This window comes from Narcine bancroftii, chromosome 6 (assembly GCF_036971445.1).
Source record: "Narcine bancroftii isolate sNarBan1 chromosome 6, sNarBan1.hap1, whole genome shotgun sequence".
NCBI lineage: Eukaryota > Metazoa > Chordata > Chondrichthyes > Torpediniformes > Narcinidae > Narcine > Narcine bancroftii.
In genome coordinates, this window is record NC_091474.1 from 241,999,930 (window position 1) to 242,024,332 (window position 24,403).

General features: G+C 42.9%; 1 protein-coding gene across 9 annotated transcripts in view; it reads left to right on the forward strand.

Moving 5' to 3' along the window:
• Positions 1 to 24,403, forward strand: part of LOC138737182 (CSC1-like protein 2) — a 243,333-nt gene that overhangs the window by 134,528 nt on the left and 84,402 nt on the right. For 8 of the 9 annotated variants that reach the window (XM_069887811.1, XM_069887809.1, XM_069887812.1 and 5 more), the window contains 2 exons: positions 21,198 to 21,235; positions 23,298 to 23,440. In XM_069887811.1, the coding sequence (XP_069743912.1) occupies positions 21,198 to 21,235; positions 23,298 to 23,440 (181 nt within the window). Of the gene's footprint in view, positions 1 to 16,808; positions 16,948 to 21,197; positions 21,236 to 23,297; positions 23,441 to 24,403 lie in introns of those variants that run through there. The other variant, XM_069887816.1, reaches the window with a different exon arrangement.

A 24,403-nucleotide genomic window follows, 5' to 3' on the forward strand; every position in this document is an offset into this window, starting at 1 on the left:
TAGATTGACTTGGTAAAATTAAATCCTTACCAAATTGTGTTTGCAAAAAATCTCGAACTTGATAATAAGCAAAAATAGAAGTTGCAGAAATACCAAATTTCTCTTGTAGTCTAGTAAATGTAGAAAATTTACCCGCCTAAAAACAATCTTGTATAATACTAATTCCTTTCAGTTCCCAATTTTTAAAATAAGGATTATTTAAAGAAAACGGAATTAGTTTATTCCGATACAACGGTGATTTAATCAAAATTTCCCCTTTAGAGCCCATAAATTGATCCTGCTTATACCAAATATCCAATATATGTCTTAATACTGGTAACTTATATTTTTGTAACAATAAAGGATTCCATTTATCAATAAATTGACTCATTTCTTTTTCAGAAATTTGATTCAATTCAACTTTAGCCCAGACAGGTGGTTGTTGAACATCAAACAACCTATTAATGAATTTCAACTGTGCCGCTTCATAATAGTTTTGAAAATGTGGTAATTGAAGTCCTCCCCATTCATATCGCCACATTAATTTATGTATAGAAACCCTAGACAATTTACCCTTCCATAAAAATAACTGAATTACTTTATTTAATTCTTTTTTTTATTAATTTTGGTTATCACACATGGAATAGATTGAAAAAGATATATACAAGGATAAATATTCATTTTTATACAATTTACTCTCCCATTAAAGTTAATGGCAAATCTTTCCATTTCTGTTAATCATTTTTAATCTTATTCAACAAAGGTATATAATTCAAAATATATAAGTCATGATATTCTTTATTAACTATAACTCCTAAATATTTAATTTTATTGGACCATCTAAATAATCTACAATCTAAATAATCCTCATCTGATATCGGCAATATTTCACTCTTCTCCCAGTTAACCTTATAACCTGACAATATACCAAACTGATTCAATAATTTTTGCTTCACCCTCAAAGATTCTTTAGGATATGTTAAATATATTAAAACATCATCAGCAAACAAATTAATCTTAGACTCTTGTTCACCTACTTTGATACCTTTAATATCCAAATTTTGCCTAATAGCTTGAGCTAAAGGTTCTATTATCAAAGCAAACAATGCTGGTGAAAGAGGACAACCTTGTCTAGTTGATCGAGATAATGTAAAAGCCAATGAAATCAGACCATTCGTCCTTATTTGTGCTGTAGAACTAGTATATAAAGCTTTAACCCAGGTAGTAAAGAGCGGTCCAAATTGAAATTTTTCTAAAGTCTTAAATAAAAATTTCCACTCAACCCTATCAAAAGCCTTTTCGGCATTCCACGCCACTATCATTGGTTGATTAGCTTGTTGTCTAGCAGCATTAATTATAGAAATCAATTTCGTGACATTATCAACTCAATATTGACCTTTTATAAATCCAGTTTGGTCAACGTTTACTAATTTTGGCAAAATAATTAGCCAATCTATTAGCTAATACTTTCATAACAATTTTATAATCTATATTTAATAACGATATTGGTCGGTAAGAAGACACTTTTAATAGATCTCTATCTTTCTTTGGAATAACAGTAATCAACGCGCTCGAAAACGATTCTGGAAATGAACCCATCTCAGTTGCTTGTTTCAAAACTTCCATATAAACCGGAAACAGCAAGTCATGAAATTCTTTATAAAATTCTGTTGTAAACCCATCTTCACCCGGGGACTTTCCTCCCGGCATTGATTGCAGTGCTTCCTTTAATTCCAATTCTGTAATAGGACTATCTAAGTCATTAATATCCTTTCCAGTCAATGATGGCAAATTTAAATTAGCCAAAAACAAATCAATTTGCTCAGTCTACTTTCGGCTGTGTAAAATTTCATTATAAAATCTAAAAAATTCCTCATTAATTTCCTGAGGTTTATGTAATCTCAGAATCTTTCCTAATTGCATTCATCGTTCTTGATCCTTGTTCCGCTTTTTAATTGCCAAGCCAAAACCTTATGTGCTCTTTCACCTAACTCATAATAATGCTGTTTCGATCTTTGAATCATTTTTTCATATTTATATGATTGCAAAATATTATATCGTAATTTTAACTTAGATAAATGTATCTTATTATCTTCAGTAGAATTTTTCTGAAATTCTTTTTCTAACCTTTCAATTTCTTTTTCCAAATTCTGACTTTCAATCAAATATTGTTTTTTTTAATTCTAGCTGTATAACTAATGATCTGACCTCTCAAATATCCTTTTAATGCATCCCATAAAACAAATTTACTCTCAACTGAATCCTGATTTGTTTGTAAATAAAAAGTAATTTGTTCCCTAATCTATTTAATAAATTCTGGTCTTTTTCATAACATCTCATTAAATCTCCAACAATAAGTATTTCCTTCCTTCTCGGTATGTAAACAAGAAGCCAACAACAACGGATGGTCAGAAAATGTTCTAGTTTTTTACTCTACTTGTGTAAATCTACCTTGCAATGGAGCTGAAACTAAAAATAAATAAATTCTAGAAAATGAATTATGCTGAGCAGAATAAAAATAATAATCTTTTTCAGTAGGATTCAATTTTCTCCATATTTCTACCAAATTTAAATCCTTCATTACCTCAATAATTCTCTTTGCCATTTTAGTTCTCTTTAAAGTCTTTGGAGATTTATCCAACAAAGGATCTAAACAACAATTAAAGTCCCCGCCCACTAAAATATTTCCATTCGATTGGTTCAAATTTTAAAAAGTATCTGTAATAAATACTTCATCATCCTCATTTGACGCATAAACATTCATCAAGGTCCAAGCTTCCGAAAAAAAATTGCAATTCACCACCAAAATCCTTCCAGCATTATCAAAAAAAGAATTCAAAATAAACGGTACTTTCTTATTTACCAAAATGGCTACTCCTCTTGCCTTAAAATTAAAAGATGAAGCAATCACATGTCCTACCCAATCTCTTTTCAATTTTAAATGTTCCTTCTCAGTTAAATGAGTTTCTTGCAAAAATGCTATATCCACCCTCAACTTTTTGATATAATCCAATACACGTTTCCGTTTTATCAGGTGATTTAACCCCTTAAACGTCGCAAAATTCAAATTGTTCATTATCACCTATAGAGTGGCCCTTAACAAAATTTACTCTTACAATTAAAACCGGCTCCCCCTCTGAAACTAATAAAAATCCCCAAAAGGAAGGGAAAAAAAACAAAAACTCCCCCCTCCTCACTAACCCAACAACCAGAAATACAAACACAAAAATTCCCCACCCACCCCCCAAACTGCAAAGCAGTAACCCCCCTTAGGTGTGGTTGATACCACTAGTGGCAGATGATTTCAAATTCAGCGGGTCATCTGCCTCTCCCTGGCGAGACTTCTAAAAGAAAATAGAAAAAAATCATAAAGTCCAGACTGCTTTATAATATCTTCCGCCACATCAATCAGCTGTAGCATCGCCATCTTCTGCTGTTCGCTCTCATTTCCATTCTTGACTTGAGGAACATTGATTGCTGGCTTCTTGAAAAGATCAAAACTCAGCTTATTATCTGGTAAAGAATTAGCTACGGTGAAGAGCTTGAGCTTTCTCAGAAAATTGAAATGGAGATGGCCCGTAAAACACTTTCAGAACAGCAGGATATCTAAATGTCGACCTGTAACCCTTCTTCCACAACACCGAATTGGCTTGATTAAACTCCTTACGCTGCTGTATAACCTCCTAACTTAAATCCGCGTAAAAGAAAACTCTACTACCTTGAACCATTATTGGATTCTGATCAACTCAGGCTTTCTGCACCGCAAGACGCAAATCGTCTCCCGATCTTGATATCTTAAACATCAATAGATTGATATCTTAAACTGCTCTTGGAGGTTGCCCTGGAAAAGGTTTTCTTCTTAACGCTCAGTGAGCCTTATCCAATTCCAATCCATGAGGAAACGCTTCCACCCCTAATATTTCTGGAATCCATTTACGAAAAAATTTCGCAGGATCTTGACCTTCAACATCCTCTGGAGTCCAATTATCTTTACATTATTCCTTCGACTTTGATTTTCCAAAGAATCAATTTTTTGCATTAACAAATTCTTTTGCTTATCCCACCCAGATACTGATTCTTCCACTTGATCCATTCTGTTATCCACATTCTTGCATCTTTCCACCGCAATCCAACATTTATGAAGATCTTCTTTCATAGCTGCAATTTCTCCACACACATCTGATATTTTACTTTTCACATCCACCAATTGTTCATCAACATTATGAAAGCCAGCAGTTATATAAGTCATAATATTTTCATTCTTTTTGTTAACTCCTCAAACATTGTAACCACATCAGGTCCAGGTGAAGAATTAGAAGTAGGTGAAGTAACAGATTTAAAAGAAGAAGCCATTTTTGTAGTTCTGGGCCTACCTTCCATTGCTTCAGCTGCCATCAATAACAACTCTTGGTCTTCTTCATCCAGATATTAAATTTGTTCTTCTTCATCATCTTCAGATACCACACTATATCCTCTCTAGTCGCAATGCTGCGCATTTGAACCCTATCCAACGTTGGGCCGAAATTGTCAGCTTGACATGGAGCAGGTCCCCCGCCCCCACAGCACAAAATGCCACGGAAATGCCACGTCGGGCACATGCTCATTGGGCCCATTGCATAGTAGCGGGCACTCGCAGGCACGTCAGCGCGCACTGAAGCGCTGCCCTGTGCAACCCCGTTCGGCTCATCCCCCCCCGCCACGCTGACAGCGCTGCTTCCACAGGTGTCTTGGTTGACGTGGGCGCCATCTTTGATCGGTCGGATCCCCGGAGATGTCGATCTTCTTTCAAGTTGATCCAGAGACATCGTCTGTGGCTTGAGTTCCATACTTAATTGATCCTTGTGCTGCTTCTTGCTTGGTAGACCCAGATTTTTCACTTTTTCCAACAACTTTAATAACTAATTTCTTCTGCTTCTGACCTTTTCCTTTTTTCATTTCTTGCAGCCTCAGCACTTAATAATACATCTAATGAACTTTTTAACTTTTAAACAATTTATATAACTCTAGTATTAATTAATCCTCCTAGAGAGAGACAGAACCCATGTCTTGGTTCTACGCCATCTTGCCATGCCCCCAAGTCCAAAGATCCTTGAAGAAATTAGCTAAGACAGATAGGGTAGTAAAAAAGGCATATGGCATACATGCCTAGGAAGCAGTAATTATACCGGAGATGGTTCAGAGGAGATTCATTAGGATGTTGCCTTGGGTAGAGATACTAGGTAGGTTGGGTTTTCTCCTTGGAAAAGAGGAGGTTGAGACAAGACCTGGATAGAGGGAAACAAACCTGAGGGGCACAGATGAGAGAAAACTGCTCCATAGCTGAGATCCAAAACCAGACAGCATAAGTTTATGGCAAAGGGTAAGAGGTTTAGAGGGTATCTGAGGAAGATTTTCTTTTCACCCAGAGGATGGTTGGAATCTGGAACACACTGTTGAGGTGATGGTGGAGGCAGTGGCATCACCAAGGTGCAGAAGGCTATGCGCTAAGTGGTGATAAATAGGATTTTTTTAAAACTCAGTGGTAGGCATGGATATGGCAACAGAATGGCCTGTTTCTGTGTCATGACTCTGACTCAATGTGATTGGTTATTTCCCCCCCCCCCCCGTTCCAGGAAGATTCAAGGCAAGATTCAAGAGCTGTTAGATGTTCTTTTTGCAACACAATTCAAAAACATTAATTACAGTTTTCTTTTCTAACCATAATAGAGGTGTGTGTCTGGGTCATTGAACTCCATTTATTTAATTCAAGGACAAAATACTTGATTCTTTTTATAGATCTACAAAGGTGACAAAGTGTACCATCTACAGTCACATTTTGTTTTCCAAGAGTACAAAGACTAATCTTGTATTATGGAGGGATCTTGTGATTCATTCCTAAATATTTGGTGGAATGGTTCAAGGAAGGAACAGTAAAGGAGCCAGAGCATCTGTCAAATTTACTTCAAATTTACTTTATTCAATAATGGATGTACTGAAAATGTTTGAGGGTTGTGCAGGCCACCTTGTTGAGTATTTGAAAGAAAGTGGATAAATTTTTGAATGATCAGATGTCTGTTTTTAGGCTGGACAGTTCGGCTTTTGAGGACTCTGTCCAGCACCACCTGACGTTCATTTGTCCTGCTTTTGGGGGCATATGGCCATATGCCCCTAAATGAAGGAAAGGGATGGGGCACTTACCTGCCAAATGCAGCGACAGTGGCATCCCGGAGTCCGTAGGCCGTGCACAGCTATGCCGACTGGCGCATGCACAATGAATCTGAGAGCTGGAGTTGGCTGGCGCATGTGTAGTTGGTTATTTTACTGGGGCCGGTTGGCGTGTGTGGGGTTGGATCGCAGGTGGGAGGGGAATTTGAGAACATTTCGCACAGAGCGCAGGCTCGTAGTTCTGGCATGATCTTTGAGAGCACTGGTTCAGTCAACAATGTGCAGTAGTGGCATGGTGGGCTTTGATCTTTGAAGGAGGGTGAGTGAGGCTCCATGTATTTTGTCGGCCATTACATAAATTTACATTACGTTAATGCAGTGGAGAGTTGGAGACAGAGTGGTTGACTTTTTGTTCTTTATTTATTCTGTACGAATGCTTGTATTGTATGTAATGTGCAGAATGATAAATTATTGAATAGAAAGAAGGGCTCTGGCTGGCAGATAATCGCTGATTTATGTTGAAATAACTAGGTTTTTGCTGGATTTATAAAGGCCAAAAAAAGTTTCATGTTAGAATTTGTAAAGATCATCTGTTTATATTTGTTGTTTTTTGCAGTACAGTTTAGATGTTATTTTAAAAAAATTTGAAACACTGTGTGTGTATCAGGCATGGCTGTGTGGCCTCCTCCCACTTTCTTAATATTTTTAGATTGAAAACTGTCTTAAATATTGGGGTTAGAATTTTTTATCACCTACCTACCTTCATGCGCCATCTAAAGTTTCAATTCTTTGACGAGGCTTGAAGTTTCTTGTACACAAGCCTCCATTTGTCATTATCCAAACACTGAAGATTTTATAGTGGTCAACACTAGGATCACTAGTTTACTTCCTGAATGATCATGAATCTATTGGCATGTACAGTACGTTATACCATGTGCATCAAAATTCTTACTTGCTGCAACTGGAAAAACCACTACAATTGAATTAAAAAGGGGTGAATACAAAAGATAATAAATATTTACTGTTATTCTAGTGCAAAGAATTACTTGGTAATAGTGCAGCTGTCCTTTTGTTGTGTTATTGTGAGTTTGTAGTCTTGGGCTCTGCAGTGGCCATGTTGATATAATGTTCAGGTTGTGCAGACCCCTACATTATCAACTTGAAACGGCTTCCCACGAGCATTGAGACAGTTGAACGACTGATGAACAGCTCAGACAAACCCTCCGTGACTCTGCCATTTGTTGAACGATAATGATTCATTTGCTTTAATTTTTGTATGTATATACTGTGCATATGTATTGTTTTTCTGTACGCGAGTTATGTCTGTATCTGTGTTTGCCCACTGTTTCGTCACGTTGTACTTGTACAATCGGATGACGAACTTGGAAGGAGGGATATAATTTATATGGGAATCGGGACTGCTGTTAAACACTCACTGCTGCAGGTTCTGGTGCAATGGAGAGCTAGAGACCTCGATCGTTCTTATTGCAGGGGGGGGGGGGGAGATAGCACGATGGATCCATTTAAACTGCCCATCCTAATGATGTGAAGGAGAGTGATAAGGCATTTCTAAAGGGCAGCCCTTCTCAACAGGGGTCCGACAGCACCACCCTCCCCCTCGGAGCCACAGCACATTTAAGTAAACGCCTTTCTTTCTTTTCACCCCGTGTAACTTCGTCGCAACAATAACTTACCCAGTTTACACACAGTTATAGAATACACTCGTTTTCTTCAGCACAAAATGGAGTTGATTCTCCTAAATCCCTTCAGACCCAGCGCTGAATTCTTCATCTCCCCAAACACTACCCAACCAAACCCCAACGGGCCTTTTCATTGGCTCTCCACGGCACGAGTGATCCTGACCCTCCTCCTGCATCGGAGACCCATCCCATGCATGCAGTCTTCTTAACTAACTAGTGCATGCATGCAATTACTCACTGGATACGTCATCAGCGGCGACTGGCGCTGCTTCCGACGCAGGTAAGTTTGCGACCACGACAATATCAATTTTATTTTGTGTAGTCAGTATGGAAGAAACCAAATCTTGACTGCTTCACAGGGAACAGGCCCCATAAACATTGAGTGAAGTCCTGGGGGGGTGGGGGGGGGGGGGTCAGCCAAAAAAAAAATAGTTGAGAATAGCTGGTATAAATGTGTTAGCACAGACTTGGTGACCTTAAGGGCCTGTTTCTGTTCCAATTCTGTCACTCTATGAGCAATTCTTACAACATTCTTGGATAGTGTAACTGTATTCTGATTTATTTCAACTTTTTATTGCTGCTTATTCTATCCTTTCAAGGTTTGCAAAGATGTATTCCACTGCTGGGAAAGATATTGTTCTTCCTAGCATTTGCCAAGTTGTTGTTTCATTGGTGTGTGCCGTGTTTTTTTTCTGTTTAGCTTGCCTTGACATAGCATTAATTTGTTATTGGTAGCATTGAACATTTTATCAATTCTCCAAGCCTATTTTCAATAGCATTTTAAGGCAAAAGTGCTGTGCTGGCAGATGAGCTTATTTTCCTCTAGACCGCACATGTCAAACTCTGGCCCGCGGGCCAAATTTGGCCCTCGATATAATTATATTTGGCCTGCAAGATCATTTCAAAAATGTATTAGAGGTGGCCCGCCCTGCAGCGAGAGCCGATGCTGTTTTTTGGTAATGTCACCCCCACCATCCTCCCCCTTCATTGCACATCCTTCCCCATTGTAACACGAGAAGTCTGTCGATGTCATCAGCCGGCAAGCCGGTTGGAAGGCTCCCCGCACAACCAGTCACTTCTCCCACCTGTCGAGCGGTGCGGCAGATGGGCAAGCACCTGTGATTTCCTGTCGGCGCGACGGGCATGGCAGGCTGCGCACGGCCCCCGGGCAGCGCGAGCCTCGCGCGACTGGCACCGGATGGCCCTTCCACAGCGCGAGCGCACTTCTCTCGGTCGCCACGGCCTTCAGCGCTTGCACCCGCGCGGACCCCAGGGATGGCTGGTTCGGCCCTGCACGTGAAGAGAGAGATGGTGGCTGTCCGCAAAGGCTGATCGGCAGCGGGCTGGGCCTGAGTGGGTGGGTAAGCAGGGGTGGGCAGAGGGTGTAGGTGAGGAGTAATGGGCAGGGGAAGTTATGGTGGTGCGAGGGGCAGTTAGAGGGAGGGATGAGTAGAAGGAGGGGTGGATAGGGAAGAGGTAAAAGGGGAGGGGCAGGGCAAGTAGGGGAGGGGTGATTAGAGGGTGAGAGACGGGTAGAGGGAGGAACAGGTTGAGGTGAGAGGCAGTAGAGGGGCGTGTATAGGATGGGGTGGGTAGAGGCAGAGCGAGTGGAGTGAGGGGTGAGTAGAGGTTGGGTAAAGGACTGGTCAGGTAGAGAGATGGTGGGTTGAGGGTGAATAGAGGCCTGGAGCCTGAGGAGTTAGCAGGAAATGCTGAGTCCTGATGCAGGCCAAAATGGACACAGTCTGTGAATGCTGACTACATCTCCACAGGGACCAAATAGGTTTCCCTCAGGTCAAGCAAAGGGTGAACTTGAGCTACCTACTCCTGACCTGTAACATTATCCTCCTAAAGTTATATCCTAAAGTTTAACATTACGTATATTGAAAGAAGAGAAAACATGCAGATGTTGTTGAAAATTTTCAATAAATATTTAGTTCGGCCCTCGACTTAGTCCAAGTTTTTAATTTTGGCCCTCCGTGAATTTGAGTTTGACACCCCTGCTCTAGACATTTCCTCTTCGCAGCTCTGAAATTTCTGCAGGTGTATATTCTTTTCCTTTTTATAAGTTTATAGTTTTAGGGGCACTGATCTAGGTTGTGGGGTATCAAGGGTTATAGGGAGAGGGCAAGAGAGTGGTGCTGAGTGGAAGAATGGATCTGCTCATGATGAAATGATGGAGCAGACTTGATGGGCTGAATGGCCTGCTTCTGCTCCTTTATCTTATGGTCTTACGATCTCTTTGTTGTGTCTGGGGACCTGACAAAATTTGAAATTTAGACAGGTCCGTGCTCCCCGGATACACTAATTAACCTAGGATCTCCGTACATTTTGAAGGGTGGGAGGAAACCAGAGCACCTGGAGGAAACCAACGCTGACACGGGGAGAATGTGCAACTCCTTACTGGGAGAAAACCGTGCTTACCGCTATGCAACTAGATTGTGTTTAGCCGCTTGGCGCTCTTTACCTTGTCTCGTTACTAACGAGAGTGTTGGAGTGGCTGAAACCAGTCATTGCTCACTGTAATTTGCAGTGAGCTCAATTGAATGGTCGCTGCATACCACCAAGTGAAGGCTAAGATCTTATCCTAGGGAGAGTGGGAGGTTAAAATACTTTAAGAAACACTGATATCCTATGACAGAAACCTTGTCATTTTCTCGCATTCGCAACCAAATGTTCTGACGTTCGATGTGTTAAGAGTTGCCTTAGTAAAATAATAGAACGTAGCGGGCAATTTGTTGTTTTCTGAGTGTGGAGAATCAGTCTCTGCCACTAAACAAAAAGTGATTCGTTATGGGCCAAGGAAGATGTAGCGTGTGTCCCCACTGACCACAAAATCAACTGGACCAGACCAATAAATACCAATCACAGGCAATGAGAAGCTGGAAGGACTCAGCAGGTCAGGCAGCGTCCATGGGGTAGAAATGGTCAGCTGGTATTTCGGGTGGGGACACTTTCTTAGACTAGATCTATCTAACCTCGATGAAGTGTCCCCACCTGAAACCTTGACTGACCATTCCCACCCTTAAATGCCATCTCATCTGCTGAGTCCCTCTCATTGTTTGCTCAAAATCCTTGCACTAGAGCATCCATTCTCAATGGGGGGAGGGGGGTGCTACAGCCCATTTAAGTCAAAGCCTTGTTTTCTTTACACCTCACAAAAAAAAACACAAATTATTTTTTGCATGTAATCGGTAGGGAGAAGTGCAGAAGAAACCAAAACTTGACTGCTTCACAGGGTATGGGGCCCATAAACTTTGAGCAGAGTTCTAGGGGGAATCAGAGCTGAAAAATGGTTGAAAATGGCTGATTTAGCTGTTTCATCTCTGGAGTTTAATATACCTGTCACTATGTTAGAAGGGGGAGCTGCTAGATTCAGCTGAGAATGAGCTCGGGGGTGAATCTGAGAATACAGTAAAAGCAGGAACAAAAATGTTAATACTGTTTTAAAATAAGGCCGATCTTCCTCCTTCTGTCCTTGCTCATATGTTGCCTCCCATATCTTGAGCTCTTGGCTTGCGAGGTGACCTTTTGTCAGCCAACTTTAAGACAATGAAGCAAAATTTTTAATATATAGCATCTGCTAATTATATTTTCTCTTTGATCTGGTTGCCACTGAAGTACTGGGGATGGGGGTGGAAGGGAGTGTGTAGATAGGAGGAGGGAGGGTGCGAGATTTCATCATTCATAAATCCCTCTGCATGAAGCCACAATGGTGGATTACACCAGATAGTAAGAGTGTAAATGACACAGTGTCATTTTACAGAGCATTGTAAATGACAACAAAATGACGTCTGGAGGCCTGACACCTATGTTCTAAGGCAGAGCAGGAAATGTAGCCAGAGATGCTTACCAGGTCCGACTGCACTTGTGGAAAGGATGTCAGGTTGAAGACTCTTCATTGGACCCTTCCTCTTTGTCCTGATGCAGAAGGACTCTTCAGCTCAAAAGATGAGGTGCTGAGTGTTCCCACCATGTACTGCTCTTATTTTAGATTTACCGCAGATGTTTGTTTCTCATGACTTTCCAACAGTTTTATTATTACCTTGATAATAGATTCTAACAATTTTCCGTCAGCAGACATTAGGCTATATTTTCACACCTGTTTTTAGATTTATATTTAGAGTTACAGCACGTAACATGCCCTTTTGGCCCATGCTGCGCAAATATGCCATGTGATCAATTAACTTACAACCACTCCCTCCCCATTCGTCTTTGAAGCATAGAACATTACAGCACAGTACAGGCCCTTCGGTGCTCGATGTGGTGATGACCCATATATTCCTTTTTTTTTAAAAAGTACTTAACCCTCCCTACCATGTAACCCACCATTTTTCTTTCATCTATGTGCCTGTCTAAGAGTGTCTTAAATGTCCCTAATGTTTCTACCTCCACCACCATCCCTGCCAAGGTATTTCAGGCACCCACATCTCTCTGTAATCTTGTAGGCCTCTATCAAGTTTCCTCTCATCCTTTGATGGCAGCGTTTACCAAAATAGGTTCTGGGGAAGAAATAGGTAGTAATAACTATATCTAGAAATCTTCCTTCTTCTTTCTCTTTGGCTTGGCTTCGCGGACGAAGATTTATGGAGGGGGTAAAAAGTCCACGTCAGCTGCAGGCTCGTTTGTGGCTGACCAGTCCGATGCGGGACAGGCAGACACGATTGCAGCGGTTGCAAGGGAAAATTGGTTGGTTGGGGTTGGGTGTTGGGTTTTTCCTCCTTTGCCTTTTGTCAATGAGGTGGGCTCTGCGGTCTTCTTCAAAGGAGGTTGCTGCCCGCCAAACTGTGAGGCGCCAAGATGCACGGTTTGAGGCGATATCAGCCCACTGGCGGTGGTCAATGTGGCAGGCACCAAGAGATTTCTTTAGGCAGTCCTTGTACCTTTTCTTTGGTGCACCTCTGTCACGGTGGCCAGTGGAGAGCTCGCCATATAACACGATCTTGGGAAGGCGATGGTCTTCCATTCTGGAGACGTGACCCACCCAGCGCAGCTGGATCTTCAGCAGCGTGGACTCGATGCTGTCGACCTCTGCCATCTCGAGTACTTCGACGTTAGGGATGAAAGCGCTCCAATGGATGTTGAGGATGGAGCGGAGACAACGCTGGTGGAAGCGTTCTAGGAGCCGTAGGTGGTGCCGGTAGAGGACCCATGATTCGGATGGGTCATCATGATTCGGATCTAGAAATATAACAAAACAAAATGACGTCTTGAGGCCTGACATCAGCAGTGCAGACGTCAAGCCTCAAGATGCCATTTTCAACCAATGAGACTTGGATTTCTTTTGGCGCGAGGCTGGCCACATTTCTCTAATTTAAACTGAAAGATATTCTACGTCTGCAGTGCAGCAGGAATGGGTTTTGCTGACTCTCTGGTTTTCGTGTTCCCCTTCCTCCCTCTCGCTCCCCCTCCCTGCTGAGGTTGGTTTGGAAACTGGTGATGGACTTGGTGTTGGTTGGGATTGGGACCTGCTTCGATAGAGATGTCGGGGGCTACGGTATGTTTGCAGTCAGGGTCACTGGCAGAGGCGATGGTAGCATATGATCGACAGGGACAGGGGTTAGCAATGGAATTGTTGGAAGTTCGGCCCTCTGGGCAACCAGGGCCAGGATCCATACCCACCTCTGAGGCATTAGGAACTTCAACTGCGGGCAGCTGAGGCCAAGGAGGATACTCACATCAGAGGTGTTGGGAGATCTGGCCTGTCGGCTTCTGGAAGGTTGGTGATATTTATATATGCAATTTGGTTAATATTTCAGTTGAAACAAAATAATTAAATTCTGAAGAAATGTGATTTTGTAAGCACTTCCTCAGATTACTTACTGTTTAAGAAAAATAATTTAAATTAGACTCAACCATGCTTGAATTGGAAGTTGAAACCATTCTACTTCTGGTCAGCTTCCAATTTGTAACTACAGGATTCCGTGATTTCCAAATGCTCCCCAAAAGGTTTCTCGAGCTAAAAATTTTGTGAATCTCTTCTACGCCTTCAATCGTGGGAGGAAATTAGAGTACCCGGAGGAAATCCACACAGAAACTGGGAGAACGTATGAACTCCTTACAGACAGCAGTGATTCGAACCCTGGCTGCTAGCATTGTAATAGTGTGGTACTGACCATGCTGCAACAATTTTTCTTGTTTTCAACCTCTGCAACATTTTAATTTGTTGTCAAGGTCAAATTGGACCAAAAGGGGTGGAGAGGAAATTATCTAAGTGATGGAAAGAAAGGCAAGAAAAGTTCACTTTTTAAAATTTTAATAAGATCTTTTGAGACCTCGGCTGTAACTGAGATTTCGCAATTGAATTTGTTCCATTTCAGAACTGGAAAGGGTCATTGCCGTTGTAAAATCATAAATTATTTCATCAAAGTGGTCCTGTCCTTGTTAAATACAATTAACAATGAGACTTGTACAATTATAAAGCCAGCAGCTTGAGATGATTCACATCCAAGGGACAACTCGTCCTCCCCTAATTTGATCGATGATTTAATTATTGATAAGTGAGCATCATGAAGCTCAATTATATTGTCAGCTAACCCTGAGTTCTGCTTCTGCAGCTGAATTTTGAATGCCTCATCCAAGGACAGGCCATGACCTTGGATTTTGCTGATCAACGACAAGAATCAGTTTGGTAGGATTGTTATTAAACAAGAAACTTTGCAGATGCTGGGCTTGAGTGCAATATATAAATGTGCTGTGGAAACTTAGCACATCATTGCAGCAAATCCATAGGAAGTAAATGGTAACCAACATTTCTGGCCCGGACCCTTCATCAGCTTCGAGAGCTACACTCCACGCTTATCACTACCCCCCCCCACCCCGCCCCAACCTGTGACCTCTTGTGCTCCTCCCTCTCTTCCTCCCCCCCACCTTTTTATTCAGGTGCCTCCCCACTCTTGCTTATACCTGATGAAGGACCCAGACCCAGGTCCAAAAGACGAGTTACCCTTCCTCTGGATGTTCGTGACCTTCTGAGTTTCTCCAGCATATTCGTGTGTTGCTTTCGACCCCGGCATCTGCAGATCTCCCAGAATTGATTACAGGGGAGGGGAAGCGGAAGTAAAGGGGTGGTCAATGCAGTGGGAGGGGAAAAATCAATGGCTGTCTGACCAAGGGTCCAGGCCCGAAACATTGGTTACTCTTCCTGTGACCTGCTGAGCATCTCCAGTGATTGCCAAGCTTGACAAAGTGTATTTTCTGCCCATGTGAAAATCATTATTTAAATAAGAGCACTTTTCAACTTTTGATCGGAAATTCACGTGAAAAGTTTAAATATATGGTCTGGGCTGTCTGAATTCTTGGACTATTGATGTCCCTGGCATTTCTTATTTCTCACTGACTGCACTAAGGAATGGCACTGGTGACCCACTTTGAACTTGTGCAGCCCTTGCAGGGAGTGAAAAGGAACAACAATCCCAGAGTTGCTGCTTGTGGTTCGAGGAAGGATGGGTGCTTCTCATTTCCTTTTCACATTTTGTGTGCAAAATAGCAGGATTATAACTAGAGTCTGTGTGCCTTGGCAACCTTTTATGTTTTGCCGAATCATTCAACAAAGTTTTGAAGTTCAAACATCGTAAGCCATTTGAAATGACCTGCATGTGCACAGATTAAAGCATGCAGCCAGAACTGACACTAATTTTTGCAGCCATTCCTAATCTTACAAGTTCCCACAAGGTGCTTTAATGAGGGAAATATGACAATCTCTTTGCAGTTCCTCAGTGCTGAGCTGCAGTGAGCTATAGTGCCAGCCTATAAATGAGCCACTCATTTCTGTCAAATTCATCAGAAAGCCTAAAATACTGATGTCAAGTGTTTGAATCCAGTGCTGTCTTGTAAGGTGCTTGTACGTTCTCTCTGTGTCTGTGCAGGATTTCCCAGCTGCTCCAGTTTCCTACATCCACCAAAATGTACAGGGTTCTGGGTTAATATAGGTGTTATTGGGTGGTAAAGGTTTAAATGGCTGGAATTGGTTTCTACTGTGCTATATATAAAAAATGTTGGGAAATGAAATTGCTCGGCATGGTTTTGATGCTACATTATAACATAATGGTGGGTGGATGATTCATCTCTACTTCAAAGATACCTACCATCTCTGAATCCTGTCACAAGCCCATTCAATTCACTCCGAGGTTTCAAATTTAAAAAAATCTGAGAGCGCTGGACACAGCTGCAACAGCACCTGGGGCACCAAGACAGTGCAGCAATTAGTGCCGCTGTCTCACATCTCCAAGGACGCAGGTTCACTGCTGGCCACGGATCCTCTCTGAAGAGTTTACACATTCTCCTTGTGACCATGCAAGTTTCCCTGGGTTACTTTCCTCTTCCCAGGGATAATTCATTAGTTCCTAACAAGTAAAGGTGAGTGGCAAAGAGAATTAACAAGGGAGTTCAATACACAGATGTGCTGGAGAAACTCAGCAGGTCGCGCAGCATCGATAGAAAGTAAAGGGTCACCAACATTTCCAGGCCTGGGGCCTTGGTCAGGTACAACCAAATGCAGACAGAAGTGCATAAATAAAAAGGAGGGTGGAGTGCAGGCTAACAGGTCATAGATGAATGCAAGGAGGAAGGTAGAAAAACTGAGAAGTGGGCCGGAGGGTAGATCTCTGATAGGAGCGGATAAGGACGGGACTGGGGAGCTAAAGAAAAGGAGACTTGGTAGGAAAGAGACACGGAGGAGAGGGTGAACAGAAACTGGAGAAGTCTTTGTTCATGTCGTCTGGTTGGAGAGTGCCCAGGGGGTGTTCCTCTAATTTGTGGATTGCCTCCATTTGGCAGAGCATGATGCCACAGACATTTCGGAGGGGGAGTTGTCGGATGCCTGAAAGTGATGACGTACAGAGCAACGTCGATAATGTTCTAATCCCTGATAATGACTGAATTTGAGGGGTTGGGGGAGGAAACAATGTAAAAGACGTAGAGGATGTTTTCCTCCAGCAGATAAAGTAGAGAACAGGGTCATGGTGCTAGAAACACTAATGGATTGAAGGTGAAGGGGTGCACGCAGAGTGGTGAGTGCCTGAAATGGGCTGCCAGAGTCATGGTAGAAGTCGATGCAAGAGCAGTATTTAAGAGGCTCCTCGGCAGGAGAATGTGCAGGAGGATGAATCATGTGGACTGCACGGTTAGTGCAATGCTATTACAGTACCAGCAACCTGGGTTCGAATCCACCATTGTCTGTAAGAACTTTGTATGTTTTCCCTGTGTCTGTGAGGGTTTTCTCCCACCCTTCAAATCTGACTAATAAGGTTAGAGAGGTGGAAGAGGAAAACTATGGGAAGGATCCTTTGGAGAAGGTGAAGAGGAGATTTACCAGGATGTGGCCTGGATTAGAGAATATGCCTTGAGGCAAGGTTAACAGAGCTAGAGCTTTTTTTTTCTCCTTTGGAGAGAAGAAGGATGAGATGTGATTTAATAGAGGTCTACAAGATTATGACCAGAACACAGCCTTGATTCACGCCATTGTTAATGGAGAAGGGTTCAGAGAGCTCATTGCTGTATCTGACCCGACCTTGTTGGTTTTCGTGCAGTTGGATAATCATGTTGAGGAACTTTGGGGGACATCCGATGCGCTCTAGTATTTGCCAAAGCCCTTTCCTGCTCACGGTGTCGAAGGCTTTGGTGAGGTCAACAAAGGTGATGTAGAGTCCTTTGTTTGGTTCTCTGCATTTTTCTTGGAGCTGTCTGAGGGCAAAGACCATGTCAGTAGTTCCTCTGTTTGCGCGAAAGCCGCACTGTGATTCTGGGAGAATATTCTCGGCGACACTAGGTATTATTCTATTTAGTAGAATCCTAGCGAAGATTTTGCCTGCAATGGAGAGCAACGTGATTCCCCTGTAGTTTGAGCAGTCTGATTTCTCGCCTTTGTTTTTGTACAGGGTGATGATGGTGGCATCACGAAGATCCTGAGGCAGTTTACCTTGGTCCCAACAAAGCTTGAAAAACTCATGCAGTTTGGCATGCAGAGTTTTGCCGCCAGCCTTCCAGACTTCTGGGGGGATTCCATCCATACCTGCTGCTTTGCCACTTTTCAGTTGTTCGATTGCCTTATATGTCTCATCCAGGGTGGGAACCTCATCCAGCTCTAGCCTTAGGGGCTGTTGAGGGAGCTGGAGCAGGGCGGAATCTTGGACTGAGCGGTTGGCACTGAAAAGAGATTGGAAGTGTTCTGACCATCGGTTGAGGATGGAGATCTTGTCGCTGAGGAGGACTTTGCCGTCTGAGCTGCGCAGCGGGCTTTGGGCTTGGGGTGAGGGGCCGTACACCAACCCTCTTTTCAATCTTCTTCAGCATGATGCTGAACCAAGCCATGAAAGACCCCAACAATGAAGACGCTGTTTACATCCGGTACCGCACGGATGGCAGTCTCTTCAATCTGAGGCGCCTGCAAGCTCACACCAAGACACAAGAGAAACTTGTGCGTGAACTACTCTTTGCAGACGATGCCGCTTTAGTTGCCCATTCAGAGCCAGCTCTTCAGCGCTTGACGTCCTGCTTTGCGGAAACTGCCAAAATGTTTGGCCTGGAAGTCAGCCTGAAGAAAACTGAGGTCCTCCATCAGCCAGCTCCCCACCATGATTACCAGCCCCCCCACATCTCCATCGGGCACACAAAACTCAAAACGGTCAACCAGTTTACCTATCTCGGCTGCACCATTTCATCAGATGCAAGGATCGACAATGAGATAGACAACAGACTCACCAAGGCAAATAGCGCCTTTGGAAGACTACACAAAAGAGTCTGGAAAAACAACCAACTGAAAAACCTCACAAAGATAACCGTATACAGAGCCGTTGTCATACCCACACTCCTGTTCGGCTCCGAATCATGGGTCCTCTACCGGCACCACCTACGGCTCCTAGAACGCTTCCACCAGCGTTGTCTCCGCTCCATCCTCAACATCCATTGGAGCGCTTACACCCCAAGCGTCGAAGTACTCGAGATGGCAGAGGTCGACAGCATCGAGTCCACGCTGCTGAAGATCCAGCTGCGCTGGATGGGTCACGTCTCCAGAATGGAGGACCATCGCCTTCCCAAGATCCTGTTATATGGCGAGCTCTCCACTGGCCACCGTGACAGAGGTGCACCAAAGAAAAGGTACAAGGACTGCCTAAAGAAATCCCTTGGTGCCTGCCACATTGACCACCGCCAGTGGGCTGATATCGCCTCAAACCGTGCATCTTGGCGCCTCACAGTTTGGCGGGCAGCAACCTCCTTTGAAGAAGACCGCAGAGCCTACCTCACTGACAAAAGGCAAAGGAGGAAAAACCCAACACCCAACCCCAACCCACCAATTTTCCCCTGCAACCGCTGCAATCGTGTCTGCCTGTCCCGCATCGGACTTGTCAGCCACAAACGAGCCTGCAGCTGACGTGGACTTTTTACCCCCTCCATAAATCTTCGTCCGCGAAGCCAAGCCAAAGAAAGAAGACAAGATTATGAGAGGCATATATATGGTGCAAAGCTAGCACCCTTCTGCTGGGGTGACAATTCTGTATCAGAATCAGAATTTATTGTTATGAACAAGTCATGAAATTCAGTGTTTCGCGGCAGCGTCACAGTGCAAACGTTCATATTGTAGCCATCTTACAAAGTTACTATAATTTTTTTTTAATAGTAGTGCACGCAAAGTAAGGCAGTGTCTTTGGTTCATCGATCATTCAGGAATCTGATGGCAGTGGAGAAGAAGCTGCCCTTGTGCCGCTGAGTGATTGTCTTTAGGCTTCTGTACCTTTTTCCAGATGGTAGCAGAATGAAGATGGCTTGGTCTGGATGGTAGGAGACCTTGAGAATAGAAGCTGCTTTCTTAAGACACTGCCTCTTGAAGATGTCCTCAATGGAGCGAAGTCTGGCTCCCGTGATGCCGCAGGACGAGTTAACAACCCTCTAGAGTTTTTTTTCTTGACCTGAGTGTTGGCACTTCTGTACCAGACAGTGATGCCATCAGCCAGAATGCTCTCCACAGTACACCCGAAGAAGTTTTGAGAATCTTCAGTGACATAATGAACCACCTCATAAAGTCTAGCCGCTGGTGAGCCTTCTTCGTGATTGCATCAACATGGAGGCTCCAGGGCAGATCCTCTGAGATGTTAACACACAGGAATTTGAATTTCTTGACCCTCTCCACTGCTGACCTCTCAATGAGGACTGGTTCACGATCTCCTGACTTCGTCCTGAAGTCCACAATCGGCTCCATGTTTCCACGCCACTGAGAACCAAGGGCATCTGGAAAGTTGAAAAGGCAATTAGCAATATGGAAGATAAACCGCAATATCAGTGACACTTCAGTGAGAATTAAATCCTGATTTTTATTTTGTCGCTCTATGCCCTATTTCCAAAAATGGTTAATGTTCATTCAGGTAAATTGGACATTTTTCTCTTGATTGCATTGATTCGACTCAATTGCAAACGTGTCTTCCCAGGGCACAGTTAAAGTTTCCCACCATCAGACTGATGGTCACTGGCAGTCAACCGTGAAATTCTTCTCCTATGAGATGGTGACTGAATTTATTACCTCGCTGCCAATTAAAGGTCAGGATGGAAAAGGGATGGATGTCACGCTGAAGTTCCAACAGCTTTGCGAAGCATAGCAGGAAGAGTTGTCACTTTCTTTCCCGGCAAATCTTATCACGTGCCTCCCAAAATGTGGTGAGCCTTGGTCAAGCCTTCCATTCTAGATTGTTACTTATGGAAATAATGAAGCATTTGACATGATCCATCTGTGCAAGAAAGGGTTTACACACTGACCCTGACTAGATGAAGTTGTTCTTACCAAATGCTTCTAATTGACCTTCCACTAATTTTATCTCAAAGTCGCCTCTTGTAGGGGTCCTGCATATCTGTCCTTACACAACTGATTATTAAGTTTGTGCACAAGGTGTTTAGACTACTGTTTTGTTATAACCGCACTTCTGTAGAATGGAAGTATCAGGTTGGGTTCTTTATGCATTTTGAGTTGGAAAACGAGCATTCAGTATTTTTAAGTATTAAGCCATGTCGATTTTATTGCAAGGTTTGCAAAAGTTGCTGCATGGAAAGCACCATGTCCATGCTGGTGTGTATGCCACATCACATCTCATGTTTCATTGTGTCCTTCAATCTCTAGATTCTTACTCAAGTTTACATGCATGTACATTTTCACCTCAACCTCCCATGTAATAGTTCTGTCTTCCCTAGTTGTTGACTTCAATGTTGTCACATCACCTCTCAATCTGCTCCAACCATTGGGTAACTTTGTATCAGTGCCTTCAGAAGCCACATCCATCTTCTCATCATAACCATTAGAAAGGAAGCATCTCCGTTACTTGGTTATGGGTCACACAGTGGTAAATTGCTGCACCATTGCCATTCTAACATCCTAATATTTATTTACAGGAATTCTGTTCATGGTTGACTGCTATCTTTAGAATAAAGTGAGTATTCTGATTTTTAAATAAAATCCATAATTTATATTGATTTATTTTCAAAATTGTGAAAGCCAAGTACTGTAGTTATTGAATCGTCTCACGAACTGGATTCTTGCTGCTATTAACATGAGAACTTTGCTGTATCATTAAAAATGATGATGGCATTGAGAAAATCCCTTGCTAATGCTATATTCTTATTTGATACCTAGCCATAATGGCGTAATATTTATGATGGTTGTATAGTAGAGTTTTAATCAACACAAGATAGCAGTGATTGAATCAGTAAACCCATTGTACAATCCGTGTTGGGATTTGCATCACCTTCTGTCAAATCGCCACCAGCGTCCTTTCCCGTTGTTGCAAAATTAGGGATAAGGCGGTTTTTTTTGAGATCGGAGGCCTGTAACCAATGGAATGATGCGGGGATTGGTGCTGGGTTCATTGTTGTTTGTCACTTTTACTAACTATTTGGATGAGAAAGTAGGTGGCACCAAACTGATAGTACAGAGAGAGAGTGAAGGAGGAATAATATTAATAAGATTGAAACGGTGCCGGGAAAATTCACAAGGATGTTGCTGGAACTTGAGCTGAGTTACTGGGGATAGACTGAGTAAATGTAGGTAAGCTTTTTCCACTGAGGAAAGGTGAGACACAAACCAGAGGACATGGGTTAACGGTGAAAAGGAAAAATTTAGGGGAGAATATGAGGGGGAACTTCACACAGTGGAACGAGCTACCAGCTGAAATGGTGGATGCGGGCTCAATTTTAACATTTAAGAAAAATTTGGACGTACATAGATGGGAGGGGTGTGGAGGGATATTGTCCATGCATGTCAGTGGGATGAGACAGAATAATAGTTCAATGCAGACTGGATAGGCCCAAGGGCCTGTTTTGGTTCTGTGGTTTTCGGTTATATCAGATTACAGCAGGATCTGGATTAGCTAGGAACAAGGGCTGAAGGATGGTGGATGGAATTTAACTTGGACAAGTGCAAGGTTTTGCATTGTGGGAAGTTAAACCAAGAGACAGAGTGAATGGAAAAGGCATGGAGAGTGTTGCAGAGAAGACAAAGGGGCACAGATCGATGGAGATGAAGAAACCTCTTGGCCTGCTTGCCTTCATCAGTCAGGACATTGAGTACGAGAATTGGGATATCATGTCACAACAGTGCAAGGCATTGGTGAGACTACATATGGAGTATTGTATGTATTTCTGAAACCTGGTGATGGAAAGGATGCCATTTTGCAGGAAAGGGTGCAGAGTGATTAATCAGGGACAAGCAGGCTTGACTTGGGAGGCTGAAGTTTTTTCTTTGAATGATGTGAGGTTGAGGGGATCTTTGTAGTTTATGATGTCTTGAGGGGCATAGATAAGGTGAATGGTCACAGTCTTCCCTAGGGTAGGTGAGTCTAAAACTAGAGGGTACAGATTTGAGGAGAAAGGAAAGATTTAAATAAGACTAAGGGGCAGCTTTTTCATGCAGAGGTTGATGGGTATGCAGACTGAGCTGCCAGAAATGGAGGTGGGTACAATTACCACAGTTGAAAGACATTTGGACGTTTTTGTTCTAGGTCTCAAAGCATTCCCATCTGTGCCACATCCCTGTCACATGTACATCTATCCTCCACTTAATCTCTTGCTATCCAATTTATGAGAGTTGGTTACCAGCAAGTCTCTGGGAGGCACAAGGAAACTGGAGCACAGGGTTAACCAAAGGGGAATCATACCAAGTGCACACCTGAGATCTTGGTTGAACCCATGTGGAAATCTCACTCTGACTGCTTTCCTCACTGATGCATTCAAAGTTCTGAGCTGAGTTGTTATCGCTTGTCATTCTGTTGGCTATATCTGTGTAAAACCTCTTTAAAAGGGAAATCCTAAATATACCAAGAATGCTGAGTCCTTCCTGAACTGTAGTTAATTTATTTGGTGCTTGATGTCGAATGTTTATAGCCCCCTTTAATTTGACAGTGTCTGAGGAGGAAATAGAATATAAAATCTGATGCATTTTATAAGTGGGATTGGGGCAGGTGTCACCCATGACCTCTCTATTTCCACTTCTCTCAGGGATGAAGAGATCAGGGAGAAGTGTGGTGAGGATGCCGTCCATTACTTGTCCTTCCAGCGTCACATCGTCGGACTCCTGGTGGTCATTGGCGTTCTCTCTGTGGGTATAGTCTTGCCCGTGAACTTCTCGGGAGACTTGCTTGGTAAGTTTTGCATAACAGCAATGTCGGACTTCAAAGCCAAAGCACAGAAACAGGCCTTTTGGCCCACCACATCCATGCTGACCATTGGGCCTATCTATACTAATTCCTCTTTTGCCTGCGTTAATTTCATATTCCTCCTTGTCCTGTGCTTTCAAGTACCTGTATAGATGTTGTTACTGTTCCTGTTTCCTCTCTCTCTTCTGCCAGTTCATCCCTGATAACTCCTGTCTATAAATTTTACACCTCAGATCCCTTTAAACTTCCTCACCTTACACTTGTGCTCTTGGCTATAAGATGCCCTGTCATGGAAAGCAGACTCTGCACACTTGCCCTCTCTAAGCAATTTGTAATTTTATATTCGGTGAAACCTCCATTATCCAGAATTCAAGCAACCAACAAAAAATTGTGTAAGATAAATAGGTAAAAAATATGGAAGTTTTAAATTGCCTCACCGTTAGTTCGCCAATCACACAACAGTCTCAAGCAACTGGAAAATTCACCTATCTGGCATCTACCAATCCCCATAGGTGCTGGATATCAGGAGCTTTACTGCACATCTATCATGTCGCCTCTTGAGGAACAGACCCAGACAGGTTGATGTTAGCAAGGTTAACAGAGCGAGAGTTCTTCTCTTTGAAGCAATGAGAGATGTATCAGACTATGAGGGGCTTAGCTAGACAGGACAGCAACACCTTTTTTTACCTGGGGCAACAATAGCAAATACCAGAGGACATCTATTTAAGGGGGGTGGGGGGTTAGGAAAGTTAGGGGGAGATGTCAGAGGTAAGTTTTAGAGTGGTGGGTGCCTGGAATACGTTGCCAGGGGATAGACACATAGAATGCTACAGCATAGAAAACAGGCCATTTGGCCCTTCTAGTTTGTGCTGACCATTATTCCACTAGTCCCATTGACCTGCTCCCATTCCATAAACCTCCAGTCCTCTCCCATCCATGTATCTATCC